The sequence below is a fragment of the Octopus bimaculoides genome, chromosome 2, assembly GCF_046866305.1.
Source record: "Octopus bimaculoides isolate indiv1 chromosome 2, ASM4686630v1, whole genome shotgun sequence".
Taxonomy (NCBI): domain Eukaryota; kingdom Metazoa; phylum Mollusca; class Cephalopoda; order Octopoda; family Octopodidae; genus Octopus; species Octopus bimaculoides.
The window spans coordinates 131,104,732-131,119,403 of NC_142929.1; the positions used below are offsets into that span (position 1 = coordinate 131,104,732).

The following is a 14,672-nucleotide window of genomic DNA, read 5'->3' on the forward strand; positions in this document are numbered from 1 at the left end:
GGGAGTTGAGTTGGATGTAAACAAAGGGTAGCAATCAACGATCAATGTCTTTGATACAAAATTTAAACTTTTCAAACTAAAGCTGTAAAAACATTCACAACTATTTTACTGTTCTGCAATTAAATGATTTTATCCCTTTCTGTGCAACCAATTATCTCTCTCTCTGGAACCACTTCCTTTTGACATTTATCCCTCATTCTTAACATCCCTCTCCACAAATATTTTCCATTGATCACCTTTCCTGCATTACCAGTTATCTCTCCCTCTCCTCTGAACCACTTTCTGCCAACAGCCATACCTCATTCTTAACACATTCTTAGTGCCTCACTCACTACATTACATTTATCCCTATGTAACTGATCTCTTTTACCCTATCACTATGTCTCACCCTCATGCTCTCTTGCAAATTTTGCCCATTCTTACCCGTCACCTCCCTCTCTCTTTCTTTCTCTATCTACAGGTTTATTACTATTCTGCTGCTCTTCGCCCTTGGTGCTGCCAGCCATCACTTCCTTTCTTGAAGCACTTTTACTAGCATTTATCCCTACCTTGCTCAACTCATATTTACCATCAACCACTACTTATTCACTTACTTGCTTCTCTAACATTCACACTTCCATCCCACACTCTTGCAACCTTTACATATCAACTCTTCCTGATCTGTCCTCACTCTCTCTTATTCACCTCATACCTTGAGGGTATGCTACCGTGTCTTCATCTCTCTTTTTCAACTCCATTCCAATTACTCCCACCCACATGTAATACAGAGTAATCATGTATTTCCTCTACAGCAACACATCTTCCAAACCTTTATGTCCTACTTAAACTTCTCAGCACCTTGCATAAAATTACCTCCCTCTTTACTATGCTTTCACTCAATCAAGGAGGTTTTTAAGTCATATGAATTACATGACAATCTCACTAATGCTGATACTATGAAAACAATCAGCTAGTGCATTCTGTGAGGTGGTTGGTGTTAGGAAGGCATCCAGTTGAAGAAATCATACCGAAGTAGGCATTGGAGAATAACAAAGTTTTCTGGTTTGTCAAATCCCTTGTTGAACACAAGCCAGCATGGAAGACAGGCATTAGATGATAAAAGATTTGTTCTTCAATCTCAGCTTAAGCTATTCTTCTACATGCCTGTGTACATTATGCATAATGAGGCATTCTCCATACTATTCTGCTTCTTGCCATTCAATTATGATGTCTTGTCTTTTGTTTCAAATTCACAGCCCACGAGGCAAGACATTATATATTTAAGTACAAACTAATCTGCAAAATTTATTTGAATAATGTATTCCATACTCAAATATACCCCATCATTTTTGATAGGTGTTATGCTAGTTATACTATAAAAATGGCAAAGAGGCATGGGAGATTTATTACAAGCATTTAATTTAATTCACATCATCGTGTGTGTGTGTGTGTGTGTGTGTGTGTGTGTGCAGGTATATAGAACTGCAAGTGTATTCACAATATTTTCACCTTGCTTGATACTGGTTGAAGCATCTACTAAATGTAAAACATAAAATGGAGAATTACAAATTATTTACAGAAGAAAATAAACCTCAATCATTAAGTAGATACCTTAGTTAAAAAGTCTTTTACTTGGTTTTCTGCTTCAGTAACATTCAAATTGCGAAGATGGAGCTAAAATTAAAAATTAGAGATGTATTTCAGTAAAATAATAAATGGATCTTGATACTTTGATTACAAATTTAAACAATTTGATTATTTATAGTGGCTGAACATTTAGATTTAAACCACTCAGATTTTTCAACATTGATAATTTAAAATGACTTCATGCAAGCACAGTGACCTTCAAGTAGTTTTTCATTCCAAGAAAGATCCAATCTAAAGTTTACAGTTCTTGAGCACACTTTAGTTGAGATCAGTTTTTACTTTAAATCTACAAAATATTCTCAGTCTCAATTAGGTGTAGAGATAGAAATGCATTTTTAAAATATTTTAATACAATTTTTAATTTGTGGACAGCTACATGGTGCAATTTAGTTGTTATTGGTCTTATTGAAACTTGCAACATTTGGTAAAATTTTTAAACAATCTTTCTTGAAACCAGAGTTAAAAACTGAAAAGACTATTTGATTACTACCAATAAAATAAAAAATATTACAGAATATGTTAAATTGAAATACTTTTTCAATTGGATTAAAATTACATCAACTTACAATATTCACAATTTCTTCATCAGAGATGTCTGATTTGAGAAGATCAACAAATTTCTGCAGGTCTTCTTTATTTGATTTACAGATTTTCCTTTGAGCATCAATCTGGTACAGAAGAACATATTACATGGCTTTTTAATAGATCCCTTCAATTTTTGTGTTAAAAAAAAAAAAAATTTAAAGAAAGGAACAATCTCTAAGAAACATTTCAGTAATAATAAATGGCTGAGAGGAACATCTCTTGAACAAAATGTTAACTTTGTTTATCCAGATGAAGAATAAGTACAAAATTAAATATCTTGCTCAATATCCAACAAAATGCATGCATTGCAATATATACATATATTACACACATTAAGAAATAATAGGAATGGCCGCAGAGAAAAGAAACAATCAATATTGAAGATTTTTAATTCAAGAAAATCATTTTACAAAAATTATAGCCACTAAGATTTCTCTTAGGAAACATTTCCTTTTTATACCACTAAGACTTAAAAAAAAACAAAAATGGGTGACCCCCACCCCCAAAAGGGAGGGAAGTGGTTTTGAGGTTTGGTCTTACTCTTTTACTTGTTTCAGTCATTTGACTGTGGCCATGCTGGAGCACTGCCTTTAGTCGAGCAAATCGACCCCAGGACTTATTCTTTGTAAGCCTAGTACTTATTCTATCGGTCTCTTTTGCCAAACCGCTAAGTTACAGGACGTAAACACACCAGCATCGGTTGTCAAGCGATTTTGGGGGGACAAACATACACACACACACGCACACACATATATATATATATATATACGACAGGCTTCTTTCAGTTTCCATCTACCAAATCCACTCACAAGGCTTTGGTCAGCCCGAGGCTATAGTAGAAGACACTTTCCCAAGGTGCCACGCAGTGGAACTGAACCTGGAACCATGTGGTTTGTAAGCAAGCTACTTACCACACAGCCACTCCTACGCCTATTTACAGCAAATAAATTGCAGATTAAGTGTATAGGGTTAGAAACAGTATGTTTTTTCCACTAGATTATGAAGACATTGTGAAGAGTAAGAGAGAATAGTGTTAGCCAGCTCACACAATCACTATTTTATTATTGCTAAATTAATTTAAAGTAACAAAGTTCTTTTAATAGTATGAATTTTCAACCAAAACAGTAAAAAAATTAAACTCAAACTTATAGGAAATGTATTTCTAAATTTTAAATGTAAACTTACCAAATATGTGATACTGCTATTGGAACTAGGAGTAAGTATGATTGATGTATTCTGGTAATCACAGGCCACTTTTCTCACTAATGCAGGGGACAGCAGAATCATCTAAAATGAAAAAGAAACGAACAAAATTTAATTAAGAAGAAAAAGATTTTAAATATATTTAAATTACATGTAGTTTATATAAATAAACAAACAAACCCAAACAATTTTCTTTTATTATCTTTCTACGGCTAACTATTACAGATTTAGAATACAAAATGTGATTTAGTATGTTCTGTAATCATTAGTTTTATGGTTTCCCATACTTCTTGGTTTACTAATCTTTTTAGTCAAAATGGGTGGCAGTGCCCACAACCCTTTATGGGGCCTCTGAGACTGATAGGAGGGAGGTATAACAAATCAGAAACCTGATCTGAATGCTTGCAACAGAGTGAAGCCTGCTAAAGGTATCCAAGATAATCTTTTGCTTTGTTTACCATACTACCAGCAATTAAGTTTACCAACCAAATAGGCTAGTGGTTCCCAACCTTTTCACTACCAAGGACCCATTTTATTTAAATGAGTTTTCCCATGGACTGGACCCCATTTAATAGGCTTATCTTTATGTGTACTATATGTTTATCCTTATATATATATATATATATATATATATATATATATATGAAATTTTGAATTTTGTTCACAGACCCCCAGTACTACCTTTGCAGACCACCAGGGGTCCCTGGACCACAAGTAGGGAACCACTGAAATAGGCCATAGTGAGATTTGAACCCAAAACACAAAGAGTCAGAACAAATACTGTAAGAAATCCAGTCTGACAGTTCTAGTAATCCATCTCTTTGGTTTTGGGTATATTTATATCAACGCTGAAAGGATGCAAGGCAAATTGACCTCAAATACTTGCAGGAGTCATCATCATTTAATGACCATTGTCCATGCTGGCATGGGTTGGACAGTTTGACCAGGATGGCATGCTGGAAGGCTGCACCAGACTCCGATGAACTTAGAAAAGAAAAACTTTTTACAGGTCTCAACCACTAACTTTCACAGTTCCTTTGAACTTTGTAATAACCCTGTTGACATACAATGAAAATATTTTTTATTATGCTGTTTTGCACAATATTTAGCAAGAAATTTTATGGCTACACTGCTTTCTTACATAAACAAGCACTTTTGAAGACCAGTTTTATTTAACATAACACTGAGAAACTCTTTTTCATAACTTCCTGTTAGCGAGACAAGTATTAGAAAAGTTCACCTATTTTTAGTTTCTTTACATTTCATTGCAGCTTGAGTGAGAAAATGTCAAAACAGACCCAATGACTTTATTATGAACAAAAGCAAAATGAACAATTGTCAAATTTTATATCTTTATAAATTTATTAAACACTTTATATTATTGTATCATGATTAGCCTTTCTAAAAGTAAATTATACTTAGGGCCGAGATAGGATGTTATCCTCTAACACAAGTAGAAAATTTTTAATTTCTCTTAAAATGAAATCTAATTCTCCATTTACAAGTTGCACAATCAGTTCCACATTGTCTGAGTATGTTTAAGTGAAACAGTTAAAGAATTGCTTTTCAGGTAAAAAAAAATTAAATGTCTAAGAAAAAAAAGAACTACAGCAATCACTTGCCATCCAAAATGACTTGGTAGCATGTAACATGCTTTTGTTAATAACTTTAAATGCCTGTGTAGTTGTGATCTGGCACAGACATCCTCTCGGCCCTCCTACCATTGACCAAACAGATCATTCAGGATATGACAGCTGGCAGGAGAGAGAATTGTGCCAGTACTAGATTGGCCCTTTATCAACTTCAACAAGCTCAAAAGTAAAGTTGACTTTAGTGGGATCTGAACTTAGCACAAAGTCTACCTTAAGTGTCTATGATTGAGGGTAGAATGGGGAGTGTTAGCATAATTTTTAGGAATGAAAATGTCTTTAACATATCTATACTACATTTGATTGGTTTGACCTCTGGCTGTCATCAAATATCTTATTTTAAGTATGTGCATCAGACCAGACTGAATTCAGACCAGGAACTTTTATTTTTAAACTAATGATAATAGTACACTGCAGCCAAGAGAATTAGTTTAATAAGGTCAATACTTCATCTGCTTCACCATCATAACTCCTCAGTTCAAGGGACAAACACCAACAAATCATCTAGAATATTATAGAGCTAATTGCTTATTTTTATTACATATATCACAAATTGATATACTTACCTTCAAAACCTCTGCTACTTCATAAGGATCAATTTTATTAGATTTTGACACTGGTATTCCAAGAAGCTGGCGTATTACATCCAGCAATGAGTCATCAAGTTTTAGCTGGGGATTCTCTAGGAGCTCATATAACAAGCCTTCACCAATCATGGAAACTTCAGGAAACATCTCTGCCTTAGGAATTAAATCTTCTGCAGAATGTTCCATCATTTCATAATTTAGATTATTCAATACATTTGTATGTAAAGCTTTAAGAGAATTTTGTTCTGTTGTATTAACATCTCTTTTCTCTCGGATTTTAAATGGTAAGTCCAATGAAGTTCCAAATAAAAGTTCATAGATCTAAATGAGAGAAATATAAAGCATTAGATACAATAAATATTTCCAATCATTCTCAATAGGTTTATAATTATTGAAAATATTCTGCAAGACATAAAGGCAGCAAAAAAGGTTTTAATATTGTAATAAGTAGTAAAACATTCAAGAGGCTTCAAAGTTTGATGCTGACTCAGTTACGAATTAGAAAGATTATGACTAATGTATAAATTATAAAAAGTAAAATGACAACACTGAATGTTTTCATAACATGTCCTGGCTTTCTGGTCAGTAATTGTTTTGGCTTATGTAAAGGGAAAAACAAATCCTTCTTCAACAAATTAGTTCTTAAACTAGTGACTGCTTATTTGTTTTTCCTAACATACTAATAGGTTTCTAATTGATCTGTACACGCAAATATGAAAATAATATAATATACTAAAGAATAAAAATATCAAATAAATAAATAAAATGAAAACCTTAAAAGAATATCAATATAATAACTTGAAAAATGATTATGGTAAAAAATACGATTTCCAGTTTAATCAAACTATTACAATAGATTCATAGCAGAAGAGTTCCATTGCTCCATACTTGGCACTTTTTATTCAGCATAGAATCAATATGAATGGGTGCTAAACATGCTCTCTATTTTCTCCATTTGTAATAAGCAGTACACATTGGCTATAACCATATTTTCTGGACCTTCTAATCTTTGATTGCTTCATCAGCATGGAGTATTTATAGATACATAAAGTATAATCATCATCATCATTTAACATCTACGTTCCATGCTGGCATAAGTTGGACGGTTTGACTGAAAACTGGTGGTGGGCACTGGGTTCCAATCTGATTTAGCAAGGTTTCTATGGCTGGATGTCCTTCCTAACACCATCCACTCCAAGAGTGTAATGGGTGTTTATGTGCCACTGGCACAGAATCAATGATGTTATAATCATAATCGAGTCACAATATACATCCCAAATCCTTGACATTCTAGTTTACTTCCTGACTCACTAATCTGTTTGTGAATTGAGTACCAGTATACAGTTGATATTATTCTTTGTGATTCCCAATATTGTATTTAAAGTAACAATTTTGCTCACTCACTGAGCTGTGTAAGGGGCTCCAAACATATAGTGTCTTCTGTTTATATGGGCTCATTTCTTCAAAATTCCTACTTTCAGAAATGAATTGCAGAAAGAGGTGTTCCCACTTTCTAGAAATTACATTACGGTGATTGTATACATTGATGACAAATTGGTTTAGTGTTTCTGCAACACTATTTCATTATTCCATTCTCAATCAGTGAAAGATTTATTTCTGAAACCTTATATACCACTATGGTCAAATAAGAATTAGACAAAATTATCAGATTTTTACACTATATGTAGTTTAATAAAGCTATTTAAGTATTAACAGCAACATTCTAATTACTTTCTCAATTCATTTATAATGTCTTGGATAATATTGATATCAATTACTTACAATATTTATAAAGTTTTACAGAAGATATACAGGTAATGATAAGCATAAAATGAAAATTAGATTTTCTTGCTGAAAATTACCTTTTTAACATTAACGGAAGCATCCAGGATGCTTTCAGCTTCTTTGCTTGTTAATGACATGTTTTGCTCAAGAAAGTGCTCCAATTTATTGGTGTTACTTAACACAGAATTAAGATGAAAATCTGAGAGAAAAAACAAAATGTATAGTAAAAACTACAAATTGAGGTTTATATATATATATATATATATATACATACATACAAACAGTTATATGATAAAAATAGATCATTTTTATGAACATAATAATTTTCATTAAATACTCTCTCAGTTTTTGCTATTGATATCACAGAAATAACAGTATAATTGTTTATCCAGATAATTGCTAAAAGCTATTTAAGATGTTGACATTAATAACTATGAAAAGTTATTTTAATCATGGATTAGAATTTTCTAATATACTTTTTAAAATTTATAAAAGACTGCTCAAGCATAAAATATTTCAGATTTCTAAAGTTAATTTAGAAAAGAATGGAAGATTTTGTTAAGAACAAATGTGGGTGAACTCAACCATTGTCAGTTGGTTTCTCTGTAATATCAGTTACCATTCAAATGATCAACTTTGAATAACTTGGTATTTTTAAGTATTAACATTTATAAATGTTAATACTTTAAATTTAGTATATATACTTTTACAATAAAATCCTTTTATGTAATAGTAATATAAAATATTAAAAACTAAAGTTAAAAGACTAAGCAAACCAAATGTCTTTCTGTAACAATTAGAAATAAGGTTTAACTGAAATTATAGTGACGATATTCACAAAGGTATATTGTAGAGAAGAATGGGCGGGGCATAAATGATTTGGTAATACATGACAATGAGCATGAAATTAATAGGTGATGACAGGTCCAACAGTTTTTATAGGAATAAAACCACCTAGTGTATGGTTAGAAGGTTATAGAGAAAGATTTTTGGTAGGCTAAAGTTTTCAGGAACAGTTTGATAATAAAACTATTTACCATAATGCCATTGATAAAATTAAGCAAAAACATGTTTAATTCTATTTTTATTTAATCTATTATTAATAGAAAATATCAATAGCTTCAATAATGTTAATTGCTAGAAAATACAAATAGTTGTATCGTAATATATGCTTGTACCAATAACAGAAGTCATTTTGAAATACATTAATAATAGGTAGTGACAATTAAATGAAAAATCTCTCTTTATATTAACTATTTTCCTAAACTCAATACACTTCTGAAATTGATTAAAATATTTAGATGAACTTGTGTAAATCTTAAATATTCAGAAATATTTTTTATATGGAAACAGAAAAAAAAAAATTATTTCACAGATCAATATAAAATGTTTCTTCAGCTTCCAAAAAAGAATGACAGAATTCCTGAATATTGAAATTTTACACAAGTTCATCTAATTATTTTTAATCATATTTTAACTGATTTCAGTTTATGAAAAAATATTGATTACAATGAATGGGATATTATTGCAGAAGTATAAAAATCAATACAACCAAATCAAAAAATGAAAATGATTTACACTTTCTTGCAAGAGCTTAACATTGATTTTTATTCTATTAAAATAGAAAATAAATAACAATAATATTTTCAGATTTTGGCATCAGGCTAACAATTTAAAGAGGAGTGGGTAAGTCAATTACATAAATCCCAGTGCTCAACTAGTACTTATTTTATCAGCCTCAAAAGGATGAAAGGCAAAGTAGGCATTGGCAAAATTTGAACACAGAACGTAAAAGGTTGAAAGAAATGCCATAACATATTTCCCAACATGTTAATAATTCTGCCAGTCACTGCTTTAGTAGTAGTACTAATAATAATAATAATTCTTTCTACTGTTGACAGAAGGCCTGAAATTTGTGGAGAGGGGATTAGTCAAATATTTTGATACCAGTGCTCAATTGGTACTTATTAACCCCGAAAGGATGAAAGGCAAAGTTGACCTTGGCAGAATTTGAACTCAGAATGTAAAGATAAAGAACATTTAAGACAATGCTAAGAAAAGAACAGTAGGGATTTACATAAAAAGAATATAAACAATTGAAACAACAATTAACATGGAATTTAACAAATTCTCCAATTGAAGGGGAAAAACACCACCCAGGGGTAACCAAGGAATCCTGCAGATCTTGAGACACCTTACTCATCAGGAGTACCATGAAAAGTGCTCCTCCCACCTTCTTACTCAACTTAGAGCAGGCCCGTTCATTTGGATCATCCTTATCACATTCACCCACTTTCCAACAAATTTACTGGAGAGCAGCACTTCCTTATCAACCCTCACTTTCCTTTTCAAATGGAATTTTAAAAAGTCAATGAGGACTTAGCCAAAGAGGAAAGTGTGTCTTCAGTCCTTTCAGTCTTATCCATCACAAAACCTTTCTTACCATAACCACCAGCAAAACAAAGGAAAACTGCCTGCTTTTCCCAAACAAAGGAAAGCAACTCGGTAATCTTCAGAATGGAGTAAGTCAACAACCAGATCCATCCTACATGTGATAGCAACCGTTTGATGTAACTCCACATATCAAACATTGTATGAGTGCATGCAGGATGGTTTTGTCACTCTGCATGCATCTCAAGCAGAAATCCCTAATGATATTACCATACCTGTGGAGTTTATCCCAAACAGGCTATGATACCCACAGTAGCACTGCCAGGTCAAGGATTTCTGGAAATTATCGATGGGCCCCAGCCTTAAAGTCTTCTGGAATAGACCAGCCAGTTGATTTTCTGAATTGTTAACAGTTCCACCAATATATTTTTAATAATACTAATAATACTCCTTTATTCTAAGCACAAGGCCTGAAATTTTTTAAGGAAGGGCTCTAATGAATTACATTGACCCCAGTGCTCAACTTTGTACTTATTTTATCAACTACAAACGGAAGAGAGGCAAAGTCGACCTCAACAGAATTTGAACTCAAAACAATGATGAACAAAATGCCGCTAAGTATTTTGTCTAGTGTGCTATAATGATTCTGCCAACCCACCACCTTAATAATAATAATAATGATAATGATAATGATAATGATAATGATAGATGCCACGACAATATAGCCAGGCTTGTCCATTGGACACTTTGCAACAAGTATGGACTTGACAGAGCAAAAAAATTGGTACGACCACAAACCTGAAGGCAATAGAAATGCAAAGATCTTATGGGATTTTATGATTCAGTGCGACCATGAGATTGAGAATAGGAAGCCAGACATAGTCTTGAGAAAGAAAACAAACTATGCTGGATCATAGATATAGCATGCCCAGCTGACAACAAGGTATGTGATAAGGAAGAAAGAAAAGTTGAGAGATATGACAGGTTAGCTTGGGAAGTTAAGCAGTTGTGGGCAATGAAAAAGGTAGCAGTAGTGCCAATAATTGTTGGAGCCCTGGGAACAGTGAGCAAGTACGTGGAACAAATAGGGGCTACAATAAGGGTGGAGCACTTGCAGAAAACAGCACTGCTTGGAACTGCTCGAATACTCCGGAAAGTGCTCGAAAAATAAGAGGTGTTACCTTAGTTCACTTGTAGTGAACAGCTGACACCATAGTACATCTTCAGTATTAGAAGCAGTACAAAGGCAATGATAATAATAATAATGAGGTCTGATTTAGATACAAAGCCAGTAATTTTGGGAGGTGGTGGGGTTAGTTAATACTATTGACAACAGCACTTAACTGAAACTTTATGGATGCAGGAAGAGGGGTGAAATGAAAGGCAAAGTCAATCATGGCAGGATTTGAACTCAGTATGTAAAGAGCTGGAACAAATAACACAAAGTACTTTTTTCCAATGCTCAAATGATAATCTTCCCTTAGAAAGAGCACAGGTAAGTGCTCCAAGTTGAACTGTATAATTATTTACAGCTAGGTAGACAAATATCTCAATTTGTACTCAAAACCTATAGACTAAGTGACTGGTATTCTAAGCCGTCTGAATTAAACTAATAATTAATACCTTTATTAGTTGACACTAGAAACAAGATCATAGAGAGAAGCAAGACCTTTGTGTTTCTAGTAATTCAAACAGGTCAATATTGAGAGAGCAGCCTTAACTCAAAAATACACACACATCAAAATACAAATACATCAGTCATAAAAAAAAAAAAAACAGCAACATTTTACAATGCAACAGTAGCAAGAACATTATAGAAAATAACGAATAGTAAGATTATAATGATGAAATAGAACTCGAGAACCCAGGTATTTGTAAATTTTCATGGATTTTAATGAAAAGAAAAATATTTAAATATGATATTTCATAAATAGTCACAGCTAGGTAGCTTTTTTCAGAAAGCTTGTTGGGATTTAGAAACCTGATAGTTGAAATGTTTATGAAATAATATCAAGAGTAATTAAGTTAAGGAAATATGGAATAAGCTATGAATGATATGTTCGTATGGAAATGATCTTTAATCAATATACATTCATCATCATCATTTAATGTCTGTTGTCCATGCTGGCATTGGTTGGACGGTTTGACCAGGGTTGATGATGCGGAACCAGACTCCAGCCTGATTTGGCATGTTTTCTATGGCTGGATGCCCTTCCTAACACCAACCATTCTGAGAGTGTAATGGGTGCTTTTACACGCCACCAGTATATGTATAAGTGCCATTTGCATGACATTGGTATCTGCCACGACTGCAATTTTGTTCAACTTGATGGATCTTCTCAAGCACAACATAATGCCAAAGGTCTCGATCATTGCCTCTGTGAGGCCCCAACACTTGAAAGGAACTCAGCAACTTTGCCTACATGAAGCCCAATGCTCAAAAGGAACTCGACCACTTTGCCGTTGTGAGGCCCAATGCTTAAAAGGAACTCAGCCACTTTGCCTCCATGAAACTCAATGCTTGAACAGTGTTCTTTACATGCTACTGACATGGGTGCCAGTTATGTGACACCAACATTAGCCATGACTATGATTTCACTTGGCTTGATGGGTCTTCTCAAGCATATCGCCAAAGGTCATGGTCACTAGTCATTGCCTCTGTGAAGCCCAAAGTTTGAAGATCATGCTTCACCACTTTGTCCTATGTCTTCATAGGTCTACCTCTACCATAGAGTCCCTCCACAGAGATCAGCACTTCTTTACATGGCTGTCCTCATCCATATGCATCACATGACCATACCACTGCAGTTGTCTCTCTTGCACACCACATCTGATGCCTCTTATACCCAAGTTTTCTCTCAAGATGCTTACACACAGTCAAACAAGCACACTGACATTGTACATCCAGCAAAGCATTTCTTTCAAGCCTACTAATGTCCTCGGCTGTCACAGCCCATGTTTCACTGCCATGTAGTATGGCTGATTGCACACAGGCATCATACAATCTGCCTTTCACTTTGAGAGAGAGGCCCTTTGCTGCCAGCAGAGGTGGGAGCTCTCTGAATTTTTCCCAGCACTTTAAAAACAAGAGTAAATTTGAAATAAGCATTATCTTCAACAAATTATCATCCCCTATGGAGGGAGAGAGGAGTCACTCAGCTTGCTAAAAATAGCAGCCAAATTCTCTTGAAATTGAACGATGGATATACAAAAAGACGGTTACCTTAGGTCAGCAAATCTATGATCAAAAGTGCACAAACTGCAAGTAACCCATCTTTTATTCAGCTTGTATCAAGAATTACACTGTCCTTTCCTAAAGGCCATAGGATCTAATTTGAAGGATATATTGCTGTTATTTCAAGCAAGCCAAGCAACCACATAAAGACTTTCATTAATGTTTCTATATCAGGGCCTAATTTTAAAAATTCAAACATTTTTTGAGCTCCTTGTGATTCAGATATAGGTTTTCTTGTTGTTCACACATATATGCATTATCATCACATTATTACACTCAGTATTGGCCCAAAATAAAAATTATAACAAATATAAATCTACAATATTTCTCCGATATAATATATATACATTTTTCACCAACAGGCTTCCTCCTACTCCTCTTGCCTGTTCAGTACTTCTATTCATTGTCCCATGTCACTCATGTAATGACGGAAAACATTAGATCAGTTCACATTCAATCTCCCACATCACCATCGTTGTATCTCTCTTGCACATTACGATGTCTGAATAATGAAGGATTGCCCAAACCTGCTGTTATCTTATATGCTCCTCAGCACTTAATATCTTTCTCTTTCAACAGTTAACTCATCGACTTGCATCACACTTTCTTATCACTGACTATTTCTACAACTATCCATCACTTGCTCTGTCTGTTCAGTCATCTTATCTACCTGTATCTCTCACACACTTCTCCACCTCAGCAAACATAGTTACTGTTTGTGTCCCTCTGCTATTACCATCTCCCTCAGTATATCCTGCTAATATTTTCTAAAGCATAATCTCTCCCATTTCTTCCTCTCCCTCTGCTCTATTCCTGGTTCCTCCTCATATTTTCTCAATCAAGTTAATCTTCTGCAATTGTCCTCTTCTATTCATTCTGTTGAGATTGAAAAGTGAACACACAGGGTTGAGAGGAGTCTTTAGTTTTGTGTCTTGTCAATAACAAACTCTAGTACTGGTGACATGATCAAATACACCTAGCACTCCATGGTGAATCATACCTGAGGAGGGTCAACAGCTGTTCAGAGTTGAAATGTTTTCTAAACAGGAAATGTAGGTCTTCAGGATGCAGTTTGAGTGCTATTATGTGAGAGAGGTCTCAGATTGTAAAGCTTAGAATTTATAGTGGCTTTGAGGGTTTTAATTGCATGCTGTCAAAGACTAGAGAGGGTGAGGTACAATTATTTCCTTGGCATAAGTTGTTTTGGGGCTGTTGGAAAGCAATTAGATCATTGTGCTTGTTTTAGAGTAAGTTGTCGAAATCTGTTCATTGAAACAATGCAAGTTTAGTATGAAGATTGTAGGAGATAGCAAATCATCATTTAACATCACAATTCCATACTGGCATGGATTGGATGGCTCAACAAGATCTGCCTAATTTGTGAACAGTGTTGGTCTCTAATGTGTGCTTTGATAAGGTTTCTGAGGCTGAATGCCCTTCTTAACACAACTATGCTACAGAGTGTACTGGGTGTTTTTTTTCTTCTTTGTACTAGCAGTCATGGGATCACCAAATAACTCACAAGACCAGACCCTTTTCACAGAGTGGGAGTGCAGTATTGAGGGAGGTGGCTTTGTGTCAGATGTTGAGAAACTAAAGTATGACAGAGGA

General features: G+C 34.1%; 1 protein-coding gene across 1 annotated transcript in view; it reads right to left on the bottom strand.

Annotated features, from left to right (window-relative positions):
• LOC106875941 (ATP-binding cassette sub-family A member 2) overlaps positions 1–14,672 on the bottom strand; it is a 146,709-nt gene that overhangs the window by 57,380 nt on the left and 74,657 nt on the right. The window contains exons 5-9 of the mRNA XM_014924268.3: positions 7,513–7,634; positions 5,630–5,971; positions 3,397–3,498; positions 2,193–2,294; positions 1,591–1,653 (exon numbers count right to left, since the gene is read on the bottom strand). Coding sequence (XP_014779754.1) covers positions 1,591–1,653; positions 2,193–2,294; positions 3,397–3,498; positions 5,630–5,971; positions 7,513–7,634 — 731 coding nt within the window. The remainder of the gene's footprint in view (positions 1–1,590; positions 1,654–2,192; positions 2,295–3,396; positions 3,499–5,629; positions 5,972–7,512; positions 7,635–14,672) is intronic.